General features: G+C 39.6%; 2 protein-coding genes across 2 annotated transcripts; one reads left to right on the top strand and one right to left on the bottom strand.

Moving 5' to 3' along the window:
• Positions 1 to 3,482: 3,482 nt before the first annotated feature.
• On the bottom strand, positions 3,483 to 10,090 carry LOC124291302 (zinc carboxypeptidase-like). The gene is made up of 10 exons (XM_046728275.1): positions 10,011 to 10,090; positions 8,843 to 8,912; positions 7,897 to 8,030; positions 7,675 to 7,774; positions 7,140 to 7,247; positions 6,294 to 6,401; positions 5,758 to 5,853; positions 5,298 to 5,394; positions 4,392 to 4,591; positions 3,483 to 3,545 (listed from the first exon to the last, which is right to left on the bottom strand). Exons 1-10 carry the CDS (start codon positions 10,088 to 10,090, stop codon positions 3,495 to 3,497), a joined length of 1,044 nt encoding a protein of 347 aa, XP_046584231.1. The 3' UTR covers positions 3,483 to 3,494.
• Positions 10,091 to 20,394: 10,304 nt separating this feature from the next.
• On the top strand, positions 20,395 to 22,606 carry LOC124291350 (vasoactive intestinal polypeptide receptor 2-like). Its single transcript, XM_046728331.1, has one exon. It carries the CDS (start codon positions 20,456 to 20,458, stop codon positions 21,575 to 21,577), a length of 1,122 nt encoding a protein of 373 aa, XP_046584287.1. The 5' UTR covers positions 20,395 to 20,455; the 3' UTR covers positions 21,578 to 22,606.
• Positions 22,607 to 22,775: the final 169 nt, after the last annotated feature.

Here is a 22,775-nt window from a genome sequence, read left to right as displayed (position 1 = left end):
TCAATACTAGTTTGCTTTTTACGAAGCTTTTTGAAAATAAAATCGAAACTGGTATTCTATAAGACTGGAACGTTGTGTATCTACGCACGGTATGTATACAATAAGGAACAGTGGTATTCTCACAGTACAAAGACTTTAGAATCTGCACTTTTAATGACCATATGTTAAGTTCTCATTACATTGTCTTTAATACTTGGCAGAAAACATATACGAGATTGTAAAGTGTATGAAACTACGTCTTCTTTAACTCTTCTTTTAATATATATTTAATGTAGATGTTTGCCTCCAGGATATTCCACTTCCTGTCTGGATCACACGGAAAGGAGCATTTCAAATCAATTCAAGTCCGATAACCCTCCCGGTAATATGGAGCGTGTCAAGTGACATTGTGAGACAAAATATTTCTGCGCCGATATCATTACTATTCCATCGACATGACGGGGCCAGTAAATAAGGCCGTCTGTGTTTCTCATCTCCCGACCGACCCAAATTTTCCTTCCGACGGAACAAAAAAATTTTTATTTTATTTTACAAAATGCCGCCGACAGCAATAATTTCAGCCCGATCAAACGAAACATGTATCTTAAAAGTCAACTTTGAAAAAATATAACATTTTGAAAAGTCTCTCAAGCATCTAAATGGGCGACCTTTTTGAATATATCTTCCCTTCACTAATCCGCTTGGAGCTCTGATCCGGACGGTCCAACCTTAAACTGACAGCGCATGTCTTATGCGGGATGGGAGCTGTTCTTGTTACTAAACACTTAGAGACAGTTAACCAGTGCAGCCTTCATCATCACCGTTAACGTACACGCTGGTGCATATCGACAGTATATCTTTTCCCTTGACCGATGATATATCAAGTGTGATATCCTGAAATATTTGTTATGTGATTCCATGATACACCGGGGATAGCTACGACTGCCTATATTGCATTAATAAATCGCAAAAAGGCCATTCGAAGCGAGGCGGTGGAATCAGCTGATCCTTCTTAAGGTCATATTTTGACATTTTGCAATCGGTGATTCAAATCTGGCACTAGATGTCTGAATATCACACTTTTAAGCCTGCAATGTATTTTTGCATTTGTACTCAGATCTATATCGTATTACGCCGATTAGGCAACATTCATGTAATTCAGTACGGTCGGGAGCTAATGTGAAAACATTGTTATGCAACGTTTGAATTTCGTCATGAATTTTATCTGATATTTTTGTATGATGGTGCGTGTGTACTTCAATATTACATTACACATGCATGACTTTATTCAGTCATTGTACATAAGTATTATCTGTTAAATTTGTATATAAATAAACAATGCATACACATATCTACATGGAATTTATGTCATCAAAACGATTGATTTTAAACACATTTTCCATTTTAATTCCTAACAAACAGACATAACACTAAAGTTTTCTTCAGAATCGTTGAATCAAAATCAGACTATAAAGCTACAGCTAGATAGTATATGGTCTGTCACGTGAAATATTTTATCAACATAATGTTACTAAAACAAGAAGATGTCATTCTATACACATATAATTCTATCATACACATCCTCTTGGGTGTTCAGAATGACCCGTTGTTTGTTGAGACAAATCTCTGTAAATGAGTACTTATGTTTTGAGGTTGAATGGTATTAAACTTTTGTAAGAAATGGATCAATGAATTAACATATATAATGACTCACAGCACTCACAGCACTGACTGATGGGCACATTTTATAAGGGCTAAATCTTTTATTGATGACTATGATGACTGGTATTTATGCTGCAACCGACTAAATGCATGATAGAACCTACATTAAGTATGCGTCAGAAACATAGCGTCAGAAATAAAAAACGGAATGAAATGTGTGAAGAACTGCTGATCGAAACGTACTATTCATATCTATAATTAAAGGTTACATTCTACACAGAATATCTTCAATTGTCAGGGTTGTGTAATATTTACAAATTTGCGATAAAGGTCTTCCAGGGGATACAGGTCCGTTGGTTAGAGGTGTATCTCCGATACTTTTTACGTTGAGGTCGGTGGTAGTATCAGAACTATTTGTTAAATTTGAATGCGGAAATAGTTGAAGAATTGCCGTCGGAAATAACATAAGGGCTGATATATAAAGTGAGTTTACATTATTTCATAGATGCCACGACATCCGAGACTTACACTGTCTCGTGTTCTGTCGTAGGAATTGCTGTGACAATATACCGATTTTTCATGGCGTTTTCCCGTTATCTTCTATCGTGTCAATTCGTATTGCGCTTGGAAATTAAACAAACTGTGGACCTGCAACCAGTGAGCTACCAGTGGACGACAGCCTTTGACCGGTGGCCAAAAAAACTACAAAAAGGGATAAATCTCTCCCAAACTAAAGAAAGTGCCAGTTTTGAAGAACTGACTTTGTTGTATTCTGATCCAATGTGACATTTAAAGAGGCTCTATTAAAAGTTTGTAGCATAATTATTCCATATTGTTTCCTTATGTTTAATGATATATGAACTGTCTAAAATTGAGAAAAAAGGATTCTCACAATAAGAAAAGCCTCTTTTTATGGTCTAGGTACTGTAGGAGGGTCATTTTCTGTCACCAGCTTGAAAAGAAGATGGCAAACTGCTTCTATTCTTTTCTTTTTTTTTCGCTTTTTATATTTTTTTTCGCCCGCCCGCCCCTCATCAGCACCAGTTTGGAGATGAGAAACATGAAAAAAATGAGGATGGCCTAATAGACCAGGCAAACCATTGTCTCAATAAATAATAAACAAATTTAAGCACGATTTCATTTAGTAGAACTTGCAACAGTGCTGGGTATATGCTAACTGTTTCGAGAGGCTTCCTGAATACTGCCAGGGTAAGGATTGGGTATCGGCGGCACTACGTCCCCCGCCACATAAACATCTTCTGAGGTGATTCCTACGTCGTCTGCGACCGCCAAGGCGTATGCGCGCAGCCCTCGCCAGATGATTGGGGTGTAGAAGGGAACGAGGTTCTCACTTGGAGAGAAACCAGATAGTCGTCTGCCTGACCTTGGCATCAGTTCCCACGTGTAGGAACGGGCGACCTTGGCCTTGTCGCGGGCAAAGTCGGCTGTTATACCTGCGGCAGGGTCTGAAACCAATAGCATGAACTGGGTGATAACAATGAAGGACAGTGGGCGTAAGAACAGTAGTGTGAGATCAGTTGTTTTTACTATGTATGATAGAAAGACTGGGAGACCGAGCTGAGGTGAAATAGGGTTTAACGTATGTACATAACGTTCAAGATTATTACACTTATATAGCGATGTGCATTTGTGTGTGTGCATGTGCGTGTGTGCGTGCTTGCACTAGCCCAGGATAATGGTGCTCAATCCCGAGCGCCTGGAATGGTAACGGCAAGCACCATCTTTTAACGTAGGTTGGAATGCTTGCGACAAACCAACGACCTCCCGGACCCAGGGAAGATGCTTCAAGATAGCTTTAAAGACACACTTACATAGCATGGAATATGCAGATCCTATCCTGAATGAAACACCCATTGCTTTCTCGGCAGTTTTGCAAGGGAAGTCTGAAAGTAGATTAGAAGCTAATTAACACACCTTCTTGAAAGAGTATCCCAAGGGAAAGAAAGCCAGCATGAAAGTAAGAGGTTTGCTCATTTAAATAGAGGTGTTTTTTGTATATCAACCTATCTCATTACTGTTGTGGTGGTGGCTTTGGGTTGTATACCCCCAGGGACCTGACACAGGAAGTGTGAAGTGCACACGGACCAATTGGCTGGGATAAACATGATGCTAATGCTTCGAGCATGCATCAACGGATGGACGGAGCGCATTACAAGCAGCCATTAATTATTAATATTTCATTGACTGTTTCCAAAGCAATTCCACAACCTGTCTGAAATAAAACTATTTCTGCCCTTCTTTTCTCTCTTCTTTTAGCAAACCAGTTTGTACAAGTATTCGATGGGGCAATTATGAATAAGAAAAATATAAACACACAAACATGTGTATGGATGGAAACGTCATTAAAGTTCATGACGACATCTCATGGCTAATTGTACGTTCAACGGGTCATTTACTGACAATGAAGAGTTTTCCATCCACAAAACATGTCACGCCTTCATGTTCTTGTCTATGAAAGAATTGGTCAGAAACTGTTCAGTAGATGACTGGTAGGCGGAGGGGTGGGAGGAGAAGTGGGTGGATGAGTAGCCTAGTGGCTAATTTGTCCCCTCAGCACGTCCGCGGAGACCTGGGTTCGATTCTCCACATTGGCACAAATTGTGAAGTCAATTTCTAGTCTCCACCGCCGTGATACTGCAGAATATTTCAGAAGCAGCATAAAGCTCAACTCACTCACTCAGACAGATGAAAGGAGTTTCATTAATCCTGCTTGTACAATATCACCTCACCAGCTTGTCGTTGTCAGCCACGAGCTTCTTCTTGTAGCCCCAAGGAAGCAGGAAGTACTGGCCGTACGTGTGTATTGACAGGTAGCTGAGGATGTCCTCATGGGTATCTAGGATGTAGTCTTTCAGGACCTTCGCCTCGGGTGCTGAGTAGGCGTATGGACCCCTGTAGGTTTCTGAACAGGTCTGTCCACTTGATCCCCCTGTGCAACACGTGCTATTACATCTTGTACCTTCATGTCACTCTTAATTAATTGCGTGCATTTTTTAGTATCGTGGTGTTATGATATTTCGGAAGCTTAAGCAGATACCTTACTGTTTTGATTATCATATGAACAATTGCAAAACATGTAACTAACTTATTAGAGACAACGTTATCTTGAACAGCCATCATCTGTGTATGTACAATGTCTGTGTGACGCTACCCGCCTTGTTTCTGTGCGAATTAACACGGCCTTCCGAAAACGGACATCCGAAAACCTGTGATCCAGCTGTGCATGAGGGTCATTGTTGGGATTCCTGACTGCTCCAAAGCAACCCAAATACACTATGGATAGCGAAGGATTTGTCCAAATTATGTCGGAAACGTTTTAAGCCCCAAAAGTGAAATATTGCATCTGGTAAGAAAATAAGTAGATGGTCCAAGGTGTTAGATAAAGTTGGATACCAAAAAACTAAAACGAAAAAAGATTATACGTTCACTGACAAAATGTAATGGTAAAAGTCCAACTGTGCCGTTCCATAAGCGCCATTAGAGCTACAGCAGTCATGCGTCACGGCCGTAGTTAACTTTTCTTAATAAGGGGGGGCACTATCAATTTTAAAAGAGTGTTATATCAATACTTTGATGCATATAAAGTAATCTGCCCCCCGGTCTAACTACGGCCCTGTGTGTCCTATATCACGTACTTTGTCCAAATCCTGTTCCAAAGTTTCTGTTGAGGTCTGTCCCAACACAGTGAGACCGAGGGTTCCTCTGGCGGTTCTTCCTCCAGTACCGATAACCCTTTGAAAACGGGAACCACGTAAGCGTACATTTTGATAATTCAACAGATTTTGAATAATTTTCCCATTTGAAATAAAGACTTTTGGGAATGAAAAAAAACCCCATCTTTGATCATAATTTTGAAATGGTGGTCAGAAATAAGGCTCAACCAACCAGCTTAGGAAATAAATTACAGAGTGGCCTCCCTTTGTAGTCACTACTGTGCCACAAATACGGTCGAGTTGTTTGGATCCACAACGCATATTAGCTGTGTAATTATATACTCGAAAGCAAGCTAATGACGATATTTCCTCTGTATATCTAAATATTAGGTCTACCTGGTCAGACAGTGTTACGCTATCATTGCTCTGTGAGAGAACCTACCGAATGTGTGAATTCATACCCGTCAGGGTTGACAGGGGACACAACTTCCCAGTCGAATAACTGAGTCATGTCAGCGTTGCTCTTGTTACATGCCAACTGAAACATGAAGAAAAACACAGAGATGTGATGCTACAGAACCATAATGATATACAACCATATCATTTCAAGATAGTATTTCGAAAATTCATGATACTATGCCGAAATACAAGGTAATTGCTTTAATTTGCTTTTGCTTTTGAAATTCAACTGAATTACTTTAATGTGGAATAGAAATATGAACTTCCAACATAGTAGCCCTATATTCTAGCATACATTGAATATTTAATCTAGAATCTTAAAAATGCAACATATTACGTTCATATTTCAACATAGCATTTGGTATTTGCAAGAAATACAAATTTGATGGCCCTAATAGGCTTCCGTAAGTTACAGTGTCAGCTGTTTACAGGTACTGTTTAATGGTCAGAACCTACTCTAGTCCAGCACATGTTATCATTGGGGACGAGGATGTGTTAAGAGTGCCGAGTCTCCAGTACCTGGTAGATGATGTAGTTGGCTGTGGCAGGAGACAGCCACTCCCTGGCGTGCACTCCGCTCTCGATGAAGATTGTTTTCCTGTTTCGGCCTGGGTTCTTTGGGAATATCTGCCAGGATTAAATGTTGTTTCAAAGATGTTGAGATCATAGTATCAGGGCTGAATTTACAGCTGATCTCATTGCCGCCATTTCAGAACCAGTCCGTTATGAAATGGCTTGTGCTTGACGCCAGACACATTCATGTAAGAATAGAAAGGCTACCAGTTTTCTACTTTATAAAGCTGATTTTTGGAAATTGTATTACCGATGCATAATCGTGATCGTGGTTCTCCATGATGTCAAATACTGCATCCCTGAACGTCAATATCAAAGAGAGATATAAATATTTAATCAAGTATGTTTGTTTATTGTCTCAAGCCGCCCTCAGTAATATTATAGCGCTATTCCGACGGTCTGCAAATAATCGAGTGTGGACCAGACAATTCAGTGATCAACATTATGAGCATCGATCTACGCAATTGGGATGCGATGTAATCAACTACGAGATGTCACAATGATGCTTACACCGATTTTGTAATTACGCTTTGGAAGGGCAAAACCAACAGACATTGTATAGACCGATTTCTCACATTCGTGGCATTGACCAGGATTTCACGTATAAGATACTGACTTCCTATCTCATCCATACGATATTGTACACTCTACTGGAATCTGTATTCAATAGGCTAGAGTATCATATTCATTGCCTGATCTATGTTATTGTACTATATGTCGTATGGACTTGAGTCTTACTTTCATGACATTTCATATAGGTACGCTCGCATAATCTATGGACTGAGGTCTCACCTTCATGACGTTGATGGTCCTGTTCTCTTCCGAGTAACCTATAGTTTTCTTTTCCACGTTTACAAAGTCGTTACATGATTTAATTACCCGATCTTGAAACTCGTATATCTGAAAGCCAAGCGTACACTATCAACATATACTATCACGAGTGGCACTGGAGTGTCAGTTGTTCTGGAATAACAGTGAGTGAGTGAGTATGCTTTTTCGTCGTTAGCAATATTCCAGCAATATCACGGAGGGGGACACCAGAAATGGGCTTCACACATTGTACCCATGTAGGGAATGGAATCCGGGTCTTCTACGTGACGAGCGAACGCTTTGATGACTAGGCTCCCCTACTGCCCCTTAAGGAATAAGAGGAATACTGCTGAATCGCAATGTCTTACACCTAAATGATATAGACAAGGCAGGTAACTTTATTACCTGGCAGTTTAATTCACATAATTTCAATCTGGTACACGTGTCGTTGGCGTATTGTTTGTTTTCATTTGAGAAAAGTTACCACGTTGCCATGCGACCAATTCTACCACCATACCTCATCAAGCTTCAGATATTCTTTAATTGCATCGTCCAAATTCAGAGTTGCTCGTTTGCGTCTTCTCATGTCGAGGTGACGAAATTCCTCATCGACAGAACTAGTAAGACAATACAATCCATAGTGTGTTATATACTTATTGTGTGTACAAACAACAGTCATGGTCAACCAAATAAATAAAAGAAAACATGGAATAATTTCTTTAACACATTGGTCACTCACTCTTGTAAATTGTCTTCTAATATCTCAAGGTCACCATGTTCTTCTGAGACAGTCTGAACAACCTCTGTCAGATCATCTGGTTTTACTATGGCAATCACGGTATTGTCATTAGGATTCCTATTTATGTCGTCAATCTGAAAAAGAAAACGGCGAAAACAATAGTGAATGAGAAGGTTTACCCCACATAAATTCTTTTCCACCAACATGCCTCTGTTTGTATTGTCCTCAAGTAACTAACTGTTATCTTTCTGTTGTTTTCAAAATATTGTTTTAGGCTGTGCTGTTCTGAAAGACTTGGCTCGGCATTCTCAAAGTTGTTGAGTCAAAAATGAAGCATGCCGTTTTATGGATGACAACTTCTTGTAATTGCATAAAGCGACGATTCCATGTAGATTTTAGCTTGATAACGGTGTAAGAATCTACATCGAAACGTCACTCAATGCAAAAACAAGAAGTTGTCATTCATAAAGTTGTATGCTTCATTTTTCACTCTACGCGAGTTTGATCTAAAACACTGTTTTAGACTGTGTGTGTATCCCGTTCTGAAACACTCTACACCAGTTTGGTCCCGACCACTGTGATGCAGATGACACGTACCACGCCCTAGAACAGTGCCAGTCCTACGCTCCAGAACCATCTTGTCCATACACACTGTCAGTCCTACGCGCTTACGTATGTTGTATTTATTCACACCTATATATTATGGGTTACGCATGTTGTATTTATTCCTACCTATATATTATGGGTTACGCATGTTGTATTTATTCCTACCTATATATTATGGGTTACGTATGTTGTATTTATTCCTACCTATATGTTATGGGTTACGTATGTTGTATTTATTCCTACCTATATATCATGGTGACATGTGCTCGTTGTCTCCTTACCGAAAGGTACCATGCCCTCAAACCCGGTCATCTCTGAAGGCTGAGTACGCGTCACCTACCTTGGGAAGCTGTTGTAAAATCCTATCCAAGCGCTGCGACGATCCGGCAGTAATTTTCACAAGTTTGAAGCTGGAGATGAAATTACATCAATCTTTGAAACCATGTTCATATTTCTCGCATATATATGGACAGACAACCGATAACAGAAATAATTTCTGACGTATATTTCTTAAGAATGCCGTACACTGAATCACACACTGCTAGTGTTTTTCATAGTATGTAATAACAAAAAGCAGTTCAACAAACAACATATGTTGACTTTGGACCGTGAAATGACTAAACCTTTGAGTAATTTCGCCAGGTGACTAATAGGGTTAGTTATTTTATGAAATAATTTTGCTAGACATGTAATTCAACGGCTAAATCAATTTATAAATCATGGAATGACAAAGCAGTTTCCAAAAGGAACGAATCAATAAAGAAAATCTCATTACACACACAGGTTCGAGCAGGTAGGTGACATGAAATGACTGATTTAACAGTACACCCCCCCACCCATTCTATTGCCAGCCAGTCAATTTATTTATGGAAATATTTACAAAATAAAACCAAATTCGTGATTTTCAAATATACCGGTATTTAAATTTGTAACTTTTATTTGTTAAGTATTTTAAAATTCAATGTTACTTTGGGATTTTATACTTGACAGTGGTATCATTCAATGTATTACTAAGATGAAGCCTATACCTGATAAAACTGTGGGTAAAGAAAACGGCGGTGTAATGTGAAATAGAAGCAAATGACACGGTAGTAAAATAAATACTGCCACAGGTCAGTTACAAATATCATTAGATTATCGATTTCTGTGTTGTGTTTTATTTTTATAGAGAGTATATAAACCAAATGATTTAAACAGTTTGTTTCTATGAAAAAAACACTGCTCCATATGGAAATGTTTAAGAAACATCTTTAAACCAGCCCAGGAGCATACTATAGTTAAAATACGTTTCGTGTACTGTCCCTTTTTTTGAAATGTGGTGGCAGTGCCCTTAATTAAATATTCTTGCTTTTAACAATCTGTGAATGTGCAAGGGGCAAACAGGCCACCATCGGTGAACTGGTAATATACCAAAGGATAGTTTGTTGAGTGGGGATGAGTTGCACGCACACACAAGCAGCTATTTCCATTAATCGGTATCAACTATTGTACAGGCTGTCGAGACTCACCTGTCGTAAGGCTTCACCCTCGCGCACAGCACACAGGCTGACACGAAGCACACCAGGACTCCCAGCACCCTCATATCCATACTGCACTCCGCCCTTGACCAAACAAAATTCCTGGTTTTCTTATGGTAAATTAGAAATTTCGTTTCATTTCAGTTTATGTATAAAGTATTACGGTCCCGTGTGCAACATAAGGAGAATTAATTATCTATTAGTGAAATTGTCACACGTAAAAGTTATTCTTCAGTAAAAATCAAATCATTACAAATACATAATAGATATATTCTCAAATGAATTATAAATAGTGAATGTTACTACGAAAAACCTTTCGTTAATAATTAAATAATTCCATCTTAATGAAGGCACTACAACATGATATTTACATAATGCTGAAGAAGTGACACATGAATCAAATCTTAATTAAATGAAGGTCTTACACTATAATATTAAGGTATTCCTAAATGAAATCAGCAAATCGTTACATATTTTATAATGAAATTTACAAAACTGTTTCAGTTAATTTATTCAATCATTATATTACGATAAATCAGCACGTATTTTTAGATGAAAGTATGACATCAGGAAACACTTATCAGATACGTCATGCATATGTATTTTAATTAATTTATAAAATGTCAAGAATCAGTTCAGATCAGCTGATATATTTACCGTTAAGTCAGGTGGCTTCAGTATACAGTCTCCAATCTTAGAATCTCCCGCATTTATAGCTTGTAGTGGGCGCGTTTATTTACATCAGGTCAAATAGTGCAGGGTCAGCATGAACACGTGAAATATTCTGAGCACCTGCTACTGTTGACGCTGAAACACTACTTGTGTGTTAACAGTCCTTTGTAAACAGGACCCAGTTGTATCAACGCGTAATTATGTAATCATCAATTAAACACTAATCATTGATTAAATTCTTAATGTTTGATTAGTTAATAAAGTGTTTAAATACGGTTGTATAAACCCTTATTTAAACACCCATTAACTAAGTATGCCTCTAATAAAGGTCCCGTCATTAAACCATGATTAACTTAGGGGAATCCCCTAATTATTATCCATGATGCATTGCAGGTAAACACTCATCTATAGTCTGCATAATGGCTGCCGTCAGAAATCGCAGTAAAAAACTTTGAAAGTTGTGAAATACAGGCCTAGTTGAAGATCATAATGGACGTTAATAACGGCTCTAGAAACTGGAAGGTTAATAGTCACGTGACTTATCCCAACGGGTAGCCATTCACTGCTGGGTGTACAGAGACAATTAATCACGTATATCACACACGTTTCACGTGTGCTTCGTTGTGGGGCAGGACTTAAGATCTAGACACTCTTAGGAGTCAAGCTGCCGAACACAGTCACCCATCCAAGGACGCTGAGTGACAACGTTGCTTAACCAAGTGATTTGCGACCTAGGCTCTGTGCACAAGACCACATGCCACCTGTGTGAATGCGCCATCTTGTTTGACGGTAACGAGAGCGCGATGTCATCAAGGATACGTTAGTTCCCTGGGGAGGTAACCACAGTCCGACGTTGTACTGACTTAGCATTACACCGCTAATACAGGCTAATTTACACATCTTCGGACCGGACGTTTTGTAAACAACGTGTTATCTACAACCAGAGCAGTCTGGCCTAATGGAAGTATGTCGTTGTGCTTTACGTACTGTTCTGATATATGTTTCAACGACTGGGTTAGTGAGGCGTTCAATATATAGTTTATGTATGAAAGCGACCATAATGCCAGTGCTCGTATGGCTTCCATGACATGACAGCAAGTGGATCCGTGGAAATGAAGTGGAAATAGTTTTTCACGCTTCTGGACATTTTCTCAATGAAAGTTCAAGATCCCATATGTTTATTTTAAAATGTAGGCTGTTCAAACAGGTGAACAGGAACAGGTGATAAACACATGCTGTGTAAGATGTGACGAATCATCACATACAGCTGGCTGTGGCGTAGGTATTCGGCTGGCTGCAAGGAACTTTGGTCAGGAGAGAAAGCACGATTTTGAACAGAGCCATGACGTCAGCCCGTTATGACGTTGTTCTAAAAGGTTTACTTTTTCGCAATGTCGAGAATATAAATGTCTCAAAACAGGGACCAATGCTGGTCTTCTGGGTCTAGTTTCCATCTCTCGCAGACACTTCCTGATTGTTTGTATAACACCTAGACTAACAACTAGTCTCTGAAATGAACATATTTTACTGAAGAAAGTTCATAGTAAAAAAAATATATATATAATGAAATGGAGCCCTGAGACTTTCTTCATTTCTGAAGCTGAGGAAATCTAGACTTGCCACATTTTCTAGACTTGCGTGGGCTTTCTTGGATATATTTGCTTCAGGGTCTGTACGACAGACTACATAACACCTTAAACCAGACACACTTCCTGCAGTGTAGGTGGTAGAAGCATGTTGATGAAGTAGATGAAACAGTAGGATGTAGCGACTTTGTGCAGAGGGCGTGACTGTTCGACCCCCACTTCGGGGACAATCTTTGGTTGAATTGAGACGGGTTTCCGACGATCCCAATAATGATGTATGGTGCTGTGGAGTGTAGTGTTCTGGTAGATGTTGAAATAACGTGCAACTGCAGACAACAGACTCTCCAGCTTGAAGACGTCCGAGGGCGATTGTGTCGGCATTCTCCCACTTCTAATACGTTGACAAATGTATAAAATAATGTTGACTTTTAACAGTCACATCTTGCACGTGCAATACGTGTTTAGGTTCCTTTCCATGACAGTTTAGAGCAGTCTCATCAATATTGCTGTGTAAAGCGTCTACTGTTAGAATTATTGCGTTTGAGCACTACACCATTTAACGAACATGCATGTTGCTGGCATTGTTCATTCGAAATATTGCATTTGTAGTCGATGCTTCTTGAATAAGCATAAACTCTACATTCTCGTTATCTCCTATGAGTTTCTTTTCTTTTTTGAAGAGATACTGACTGGAACAAAGAACGCCGCTTTTAGCAATATTCCAGCAATATCACGGCGGGGACACCAGAAATGGGCTGAATATATGTACCTTGTGGGGAATAACCTTTTCAAAACGCCATCCCCCAGCGCCCCTTACTATCTGAGAACCCAACGTTTACTTCAACTAATGTTGTTTAAGAGAATGTGAATGAACTCATGTATGTACCTTGAATATTTATTTCAAAACGCAGCAGTTACTATCTGAGAACCCATCAAAGGGGAGGACGCGAACTCAGGTCACATGACCCAGCGAGTTACTACCTGAGAACCCAGTCAAAGGGTGGACTGAACTCAGGTCACATGACCCAGCAGTTACTATCTGAGAACCCAGCAATAAAACCAGCTTAACTCTGGGCACATGACCCAGCAGCCGCACTACACAGAACCCATCAAAGGGGTGGACCGAACTCAGGTCACATGACCCAGCAGTTACTATCTGAGAACCCATCAAAGAGGTGGACCGAACTCAGGTCACATGACCTTTCGATAGCCTACCAATTAGAATATATATGTCACGATAATCCTCCTCTTAACTTATGGTTGAGAAATTTGTTTTTTGAAAACTACACTATTTTGGAAAGATTCTCTTCGGTTGTATGGGAGAACTGTGTCCTTTCAAACTGGGAATGAGAGAGAAGGAGAAAGAAGTAAAGTTGTGTTTAAAAATACAAATAAAGAAGTTGATAAAAACATCTTTTTTTCATTCTCAAATAATGATTGATGTGATTGCATGAACAACAACTTGCGACCACAACATAACTGGTGTAGCCACCCCTCGCACTGATAACATCTGTCATACTGGCAATCAAGCGTTGAATTATCAAGAAAAGTTCATTCTTAGTACCGTCGTCTTTTAAATCAGTTAGAAAACTGCAGTGCCGGCCCTGCAATTATGAAATTAATACACCAAAGTGCTTGGTGCCTTTGCAGCACGTGAACACATGAACTCGTGAACATACATTTTGAGATATTGTGGGAAGCACCTGCTTAACGTTCGCATATGAAAGGGTATGATCTCCTGTTTGGACCAAACGTTTTAAAAATGCCCTTGGGTTCTATCAAAAATATATTGTTAATTTCTGTATATCCATTCCGACTATTTTTAAGTCATTTTCGTACATAAAGAGATGATATGCCTTGCAGCCTTGCGTGAAATAAGTTGAGTTCAGACACGAGGAACTGTGATACAGTATTCTGAAGGTGTTTCTTGATGCGTCGTAAAATCCTACTCTGTTGCCTGATACAGTAATACATCCATGGAACAAACATAACACATGGAATATATGAAATATCCAACAAAATCCTTCATAAGTATAAACATATGATCATTTCACAACTACATCGTGCATTGAAGGTATAAAGGTTACACGCAGCGTGAAATAGTGTTGTTATTTGAAAGCCTCGCGTAACTCTCCCAGATGTGTACAAACATACAAAAACGCCTTCTTGTTTCCCCCAAGTAATGGACCAGGAAGCCTCGCCGCCTGTTATGCATGAGGATATCTGTTGGCACTGTGATCGCAAGGTCGCACAACACACGTACGTTAACATGTTCAAGATGGTGAGCGCTGCCGCTTGCTGTGTAACTAGGTCTCCGTATTAAAGCACCACGTATAACTCCAGCAAGACTATCGTCTAGTCTCTGAAATAAGCATATTTTACTAAAAATATTCATACAGATAATCCTAAACTAGAGACTTTCTTTATTTGCAGAAGTTGTGGAAATCTAGACTTGCCACATATTCTAGACTTGCATGGTCTTTTTTGGATATATTTCTTTCAGGGTCTGTATGACTGATTTAAGTCAAGCCTTTTCTTGCGTATGCGTATGCCATTCACGGGAATGAGCGATGTGGGTTATACACCGCTTTCAACAATATTCCAAAATTTTACAGTCAATTAATGCAATGGAACCACAGGCCCTCGTGTCTTTGTGAGGATTAAAGATTAAAAAGAAACTTGTTTTTAGCTGACCCCTGACTCGAAATGCTTCACAGTACAATACATCATGATTTATTGTACTGTGAAGCATTTCGAGTATTTCGACATATAACAAAGACAACAAGAATTCTTTAAAATGAGAAATAAACATTATTTGCTTTCATGACATTCAGTAGGTATGTCCAAACAGTTAGTTTGTTAGAATCTGAGTAAAAATCAAAATCTATAGAATGAAAATGTGTACATATCCTAGACTCGTGCCAGAAGTGATATCAGGGGCTAGTTGTCGTTGGGAATTATCTGTGTAGAGTTACACCCCTTTAAGCGTGCAGGAAATACTGATCGCGAGTTCGAGTCCGAAAAATGTTATTTCTTGCTTTGCCGACCCCATACCCATGGTCATGGGCTCATCTCCATCACTGGCTTCACCAACCTCCATCACACTGCGAACTGACACCATACCCATGGTCATGGGCTACACCAATCTCCATGACTGCGAACTGACACCATACCCATGGTCATGGGCTTCACCAATCTCCATCACTGCGAACTGACACCAGGCTAACGCGTTGGTGATGTAACGCTACTGTAATACTGTATAGCTGCGTAAAACAGTGCACTCGCTCGGGGATACGATACGGAGCCATCGCAGTCTTATGGACTCTGATGCTTTCACTCACCGTTTATTTAATGAGGTAGCAGTAACTTCGAAGCGTTTTGTTTACAGAGCATTGGAACAAAACAAAACAAAACCGCAAGATGTCTTTAAAGTTGGCCAGTTATATTCAATGTAGAATAAGCTGGGTTAATTTAAAAAACAAAAAGTAAATGGACATTTAGACGTTCTTTTCCTTCATCAGTATTTTGGTACCAGTATTTCAGGTGCATTTGTAATTGTATAGTATTTGTATTTTGAATGAATAGGTGTATCTAAGTTCTTAACGGGTCCCAAAGATGTTTTGGTGAAATGTTGGTGTGTGACTCTTGTTTCAAATCTTATCTGAGTTTGTTTGTCATGAATTCAAACTGAAAGAACTGTTGTTAAGTTTGATTATGTATGTTAAACCATAAGCCCTTCCTGCAACAGTCTGTAAAATGGCTGTCTGGGTAAATCTGTGTGAAATCCTTCAATGATAAGGATGGGTAGGGAATGAATTTGCAAATTGGAAATGACCCTCACCATGTTCCTGTCAGAAAAGACATTCTTATTCATAAACAACATGTCTATCAGCCGTATTTTGAAAATTTGTTGTTCCAATTATATTAGTAAATATAACATCATGTAGGAATATTCGTTACGAACGAAGTGCCAATGCAGTTCAAATTTTAAACTTAATTTATCGTGCACCTCAGATTTGTTCAAATGAAAGTCAATTATATCAAAAATCAACAGATAAGTAGGGTTTCCGTCGCCCATGAGTTTGTGGCATGACTGCCTACGTAATCTCTTTGTGGTCTCACAGCCCCTGAACCACATTATTTTCCCTTCTGTCCAACCCTCCCTGCACGACTAAAGCCCTAGACGACACAAGCCTACATTTCCTCAGGTTCTGAATCTCCCATCTCATTGGGTCTCCTTTTAAATTTAACTGAGATTATTTGTTACTATCAAAATTATACTGTAACATATTCAGAGACTAAGCGTTAGTCTATCTCGACGTGTGACCAGGGTCAGCTTTGTCGTGACAGCAAACACCATAACGTCATCAATTAGACCTGTACTGGTATTTAACAGACGGAGACCAATCAGCCATGTAGCTCAACTATACATACATCTATCTGAGCTGGTATTGTTGTTGCTAGATTCCTTACAAATAAACATGATATGCATGTGTAATAAAAACATGCCGCAAGTAAACAAACAAGATTAATGTATATTTTGATACTCAGAAAACGTGTAATGAATCCGTCCTTGGGTATTTTACAACTCGTGCCTGTTCCACGATCTAGTTAATCCTTATTACATCTGAAATGTCACTGCTCATGTAACCCGTACGTCAAACCAACTGAATTACTCTCTGTATCCTGTCAAGTTCAGAAAACATGAAGAGACATTTACATTCATAAAATGGTAAAATCCCAGAAAACATCTAGAGCAATGTATATCAACAGTCGTGTCATAACCAATTTGCACCCGTCACATATACTTCTTATAGATAAATGTATGATTTAAAGCGCATCCACTGGTCTCACAGAAGCAAAAGAATAAATTGAGAAAGGAGTCCAACTGAACGTCTTAGCAAGTCTAGATCTGAAAGTAAGCATTGCTTGGGACACCAAGTTGTTTTATATTTTGTAAATGAATATTTTGAAGTAAGATAACTTTATTTCGGGGACTACGTGTTACACTAGGCAAGGACGTCCACAGGTCGGTGTGTGTAGAAAACCTGGCGTCTGTTTCCCAGGACCGCTAAGGGCATGCAATGGTTCGGCTCCAATTCCAAAATGAGCCTGGTCTAATGAGTGTAATACTCATTAATTGACCATTATTGGGGTAATTATTCAATAAAGACTAGATATGTGGCTATCTTTTAACATTCTTCCATTATCGCTGACAGGCGGCTGTCCATGCCTGTTTAACGGAGAAGTACTGGTGTTGATTTCAATGGCTATATGGTGGAGTGGGGCATCTTCACTCGCCTCCAGCAGGTAGGGGGTTGTGTGGCGCGGACAGCTGGGGAGTACTGCTACGCTATCACCCAGCTTTCATCTTACGCAAGTAATGCCTCTTGTTGATCCTTTCTGAATTTGGCGGTTCTCATTTGCGATACCAGTCCGTGTAACAGTCATCAGTGAAACTTTGGGGTTTACATAAAACAATAAGTTAATTTAGTTAGCCCCTGAAAGAAAGTTGTTGCCACTGACGGGATCCATGTACACAACTTTACCAGGATTCCGACATCTGTTTTGGTCCGGTAACAATCGGTTGATATTCATTGAGGGGTGGCAAAGGCAGGTTGTATTATAAACTGCATGAACATACTGCATATATTTTTTCCTTATGTTTTATAAAAAAATAATATAAAAGCTCTCATTTCCGATAGACATACCGGATATGAAAGTATTCAGCTCTTTCTCAGAACGTCTATAAATGGCGTGTGACAAAATATTCTGTTTCTAACAAATCCCCCCCCATAACATCATATGGTCTGGGCATTAACGTTTGTCGACACACCAGTCTCTTGGTGTTGGGGGCGCGGGGGTAGCATAGAGGTTAAAGCGTTCGCTCGTCACGCCGAAGACCCGGGTTCGAGTCCCTACATGAATACAATGTGTGAAGCCCATTTCTGGTGTCCCTCGCCGTAATATTGTTAAAATATTGCTACAAGTGTCGCAAAAACATACTCATTTAGTGCAAACAGATGTAACTTTGCAAGTTTGGCCAGGCTTACTAATAGGATTGTTGCTACTATGTTCCGAGTTTAAACTTCCTGTAAGTCACTGGTATATATACAAAGCCTTTTAAGTGTGTATATAGAGGAGTACCGATAATGACAACGGCTACTGGCACGGTAGCCTCGCGTGATACACCTCCAATAGGTAAAGGTTACAGTGTATCCAAACAGTGTTGTAAACCATCATTATCTAGTTCCGTGGTCCATCAGCACAACAGGTGCTCAGTGAATTACGGAGAAATGAATCGGAACAAACTGAGATCTTTGAGAGACAAATGCTATATATCGGTGTTACATGCGTTACATCTATTTCACCTTTCTATAGATTTGTACATACTACCGTATGGTTGGATTATCTAAACTTTGCATATAATTACGATGTGCCCCACGGCAGGATGAACTTTCTTCATGAAATAAAAATATGTAACTACTATCGATTGGATCAAACAGTCTACATATAGTCATTTACACTCTTTAACAAAACTGAACATGTATATGTACATATATAAGGTTAGGGTAAAACATATTCGAAATGCGAAATATTACGGTGACATTATTTAATGCATTGTGTAATTCATTATTATTATCATAAACGTTTTTTATTGAATTTTTATTACTGCTCGCATCCGGTCTTTCTAGAGGGGTACTTGTACAATACAAGTCTAACATCGAAAAGTCCTCCTAGAGGGGTACTTGTACAATACAAGTCTAACATCGAAAAGTGGCAATCCGTTTTCACATTTATTAAGAAATTAATTAAAGATTTCTTCAATTGTTTTAAAGATATCTGTATTCTATTCAAGATATCAATAATGTTTTAAAGATATCGGAAAATAATTGAAGATATCTTTATTAATTTCTGATATACAAATAGAATTACTGATATCTCAAAATGTGCTCACCAATAAAGCAATTGCGATCATAGTGTTTAGAAATGAATTCAAGATATCTTGAAATGATTTATACATTTTGACAAATACTTTACAGATTTCTTCAATTCAATTAGAGATATCTTCAATTCGATAAACATTGTATCTTGAATTCAATTCAAGATATCTTAAAAACAATTTAAGATATCAGTAAGTTTTCAATACATTATCTCTAAGATATCTTTAATTCACTTTAAGATATCTCTAATTCAATTCAAGATATCAACAATTCTTTTCAAGGTGCCATTGATAATTATATCTTCAGTGAAGTGCTTCATAATATCCTTAATCATTTCGTGCTATCGTGAATTTTATTGCAGTTGCTATAACTATGTCCTGTCGATATATCGTCAATTCAAGATATCTTCACTTTAATTCAAGATATTTCTATTTTCATTCAAGATATCTTTAAAAGAATTTAAGATATCAGTATTTCTTAATAAATGTGAAAACGGCTTGCCATACACCAGCGGCAAGTTTCATTCAGTCTTCGTCGCTTTAACTTGGATTCATCAAAGAGATGCGCATGTAATCACATCATTGGGTGCTTAAGTTCATCGCAGTTTACTTTCTCAGCAGGTGGTTGACGATAGACCTCAGAACACTGTCTCACACAGTGAAATTACCATGTGTCATAACATCTGGGTAATGTACATCGACATGGGACGGATCACGTGTCTTGAAACCAAACACATGGCGATAAAGAAATTACTTTTCAAACTGTTTAAATTAAGCCCCGATTGTTTTGAATGGTCTCCGGTCGCGGCCGTGTATATGGCTCGAGGGGGCTGTAAATTATCAAATCGTTGACATAAAAAGCTGTTTGTTTCAGGGAGCTGAGAGATGAAACACAGGCGTCTATCGCGTCCAATCTGGATCGTGGCACGAGATGCTGCACTCTAAAGGAGGCTGAGATAAACCAAGACAGGTTTGCTGATACGGGATACTTCTCTCATCAACATCCGCAGTTCATTCTGTGAACCCGGAGATACAAGTGTTGATATCTGTGACCATATCTTTATACACAACTTGTAATGCCGCGCTGACAAGTAACCATGGCAACCAGTGATGCCAGAGCGTACCAGCGCCTGGCCGCTTGTTTAAAAACGCTTCGGGGCTCGTGGGCAGAGGTGGAGAGGTTTTGCCGAGCCAGTTTCGATGGAGTTCTGTGTTGGCCCCCCGCCCTCCCGGGCATGACTGTGAGGCAACGCTGTCCTGAATTGAAGGGATTTATTTCAAGGCGGTACGCTTACCGGACGTGTGGTCCAACCTCCACATGGGTCGGTTTTACCAAAAGTTCAGCTGCTGAGACGGAAAGTAAGATCCTGAAGCGGATTGAAAGCGACGGGGACGGACTAACGGATTACACACGTTGTATTAACTATACGATGGAGATGGCTGGCCTGGCGCCCAGATACACAGGTGTTTCAGAGATGGATGAAGTCACAGCGATGGAGATTCTTGGATATGTTCTGAAATCGTTGTCAATCTTAACATTGTTTGTGGCTGTGTGTTTATATGGGTGCTGTGTACGAGCAAAAACTCAGAGATACAAGATATTCATTCCAATGTTCTTATCCACAATGATGAAATATGTCGTCAGTTTGGTTGACGTTATCGTCTGGCGCTTTGAAACTGACTTCCAGCAGACGACAGTTTGGAGACACCCTGTTGTCTGTAAATGTGCGAATTCGGTAACACGATTCTCCGAGTTATCAGTGTACTCATGGATCGCTGTGCTTGGAGTATATTATCTCTTTGCAGTGCTGGGCGATATAATCAAAGGCAGACGGGTCATAGTGTTGTACTTAGTTGGCCTCGGAATTCCTGTCGTCTTTGCGACGGCGTGGGCCCTCACCGTGACGTTCGTCCTTTCAACTGACGTCTGCGACGACGGTCAGATTCCACATGCAACCCACTGGATAACGGATGCTCCTAAACTGGCATGCGTGTTGATAGCGTTCTGTATTTTCATCGTCTGCGTGTATGCAGCGTTTAGGGGACTGATTGATGAAGATGTGCCGGAATTTAAACTTGTTAAACAAGGAACCATTAAATGTCTCCTGTTTTTGACGTTGTGTACATCGGCAGATCTCTACCTTTTGGTGATCGTGTACAACAATGGCGGTCAGACGATTCGTGTGTCGTCTGCCGACTCGTGGATGGATTACTTCAATCTTGTTGTGGACAGTATTCCGGGGATGATAATGGCGATATTGCTCTGTTTTGTTGATAACGAAGTTCGAGTGTGTGAAAATGAGCCTCGCAAAGTGAACGTTGTGGTGGTTGAGCGAGGTCGCGAACACAATCGTTGAGTACAGACACACCCGCTATCTGACCGCGCCAGACATAGTAGGTGATAAAAGGACCACCTCTGGAACAGTACCATAACATATTCATGTATCGTCTTACACCAAGACAGATAACACCTATGTTCAAACAGGAACGCATCTCAGAGGCGGATTCAGGATTCTCAAAGCGGTACGACTAAGAGAACGTATTATCATTGGTGGAATGGCCGTATATAGTTGGATCCTTGACTGTCAGCCCCAATTCGAATTCCATGGGTACAAAGTATGACGGTTCACCGTCGTAGTATGACAGGAGCAACGCTAGAAATGGCCTCAAACCCACCATCCCGTTCACCTGTACAGATAACTTTTATTTTACAACTCCAAACGTTTTTCTCGAATCCGCAAGGCACGAAAAGAACTGATAAGGGGGTCTATGTTTCTGATAAGGTGCCTGTGATAGTGACCAAGTAATAAAGTGACCACTGTATGATAATGACTTAGAAGGTCCTTGATATGCCACGACCACACACACTCGAAACAACTTGAAGTCTGTCATCAATCAGCTTTGTGGCACGAGCGCCACATCTGGAGCAAGCAGTGTCGCATACCTTTTCATTTGAGATATTTCGTTTCGTGGCAATCTGGAATAGTCAGTTTCACATAATTTTAATTTTGATATATTTCGTTTCTTGTTTACTACACCTATGAAACAAACTGTTTTATAGGACTTTTCATTGATATATTTCGTTTCATGTAGCACTTTTTGTATAGATCGTACCTTGTCTAATTTTTCATGTTTATGTAAACGTTCTTGCGTAGCTTATATATCAGGCATAGTGTTGAGATTAGAGGATCGGTTGTGGTATGAACCGAGGCGAGGGCACGGGACCAAATGTGCATTATACGGACACCCAGTTAGCGGTAGCAGCACGTATTACCTTATGTTAACCATTTCTACTTCCTGCATATGTGTATTGGATTACTGATGTAAAACATGGGGGAGATTATTACACAGAATGTTTTTTTCTTTCATTAAAAGCTCAATACAAAGATCTGTTATCATCACTTGTTGTACATCAAGATGCACTGAAGTTGAATGTGTGTATTGTGAAGATGGTGGTTGAATCAAGTCCACTTTGTTCCCCGGGTCAGGCCTGACCGTCACAGACCATTCCTGACAATACCGGGATTGCTTGGAAGAATCAGTTGTGCTGTCGAC

The sequence above is a fragment of the Haliotis rubra genome, unplaced genomic scaffold, assembly GCF_003918875.1.
Source record: "Haliotis rubra isolate DU_JTF1 unplaced genomic scaffold, ASM391887v1 Scf49, whole genome shotgun sequence".
NCBI classification, from domain to species: domain Eukaryota; kingdom Metazoa; phylum Mollusca; class Gastropoda; order Lepetellida; family Haliotidae; genus Haliotis; species Haliotis rubra.
The sequence above is the reverse complement of the archived record's forward strand: the minus strand, read 5'-3'. Positions and strand labels throughout refer to the sequence as shown.

Excerpts from the sequence above, each read along its gene's own strand:
- LOC124291302 (XM_046728275.1), bottom strand. The coding sequence starts at position 10,090 with ATGGATATGAGGGTGCTGGGAGTCCTGGTGTGCTTCGTGTCAGCCTGT. Across the intron at positions 7,248-7,674 it reads AATATCTGAAGCTTGATGAG|ATATACGAGTTTCAAGATCG; the intron begins GTATGGTGGTAG and ends CTTGGCTTTCAG. Across the intron at positions 3,546-4,391 it reads TGGCTGACAACGACAAGCTG|ACTTCCCTTGCAAAACTGCC; the intron begins GTGAGGTGATAT and ends ATCTACTTTCAG.
- LOC124291350 (XM_046728331.1), top strand. The coding sequence starts at position 20,456 with ATGACTGTGAGGCAACGCTGTCCTGAATTGAAGGGATTTATTTCAAGG.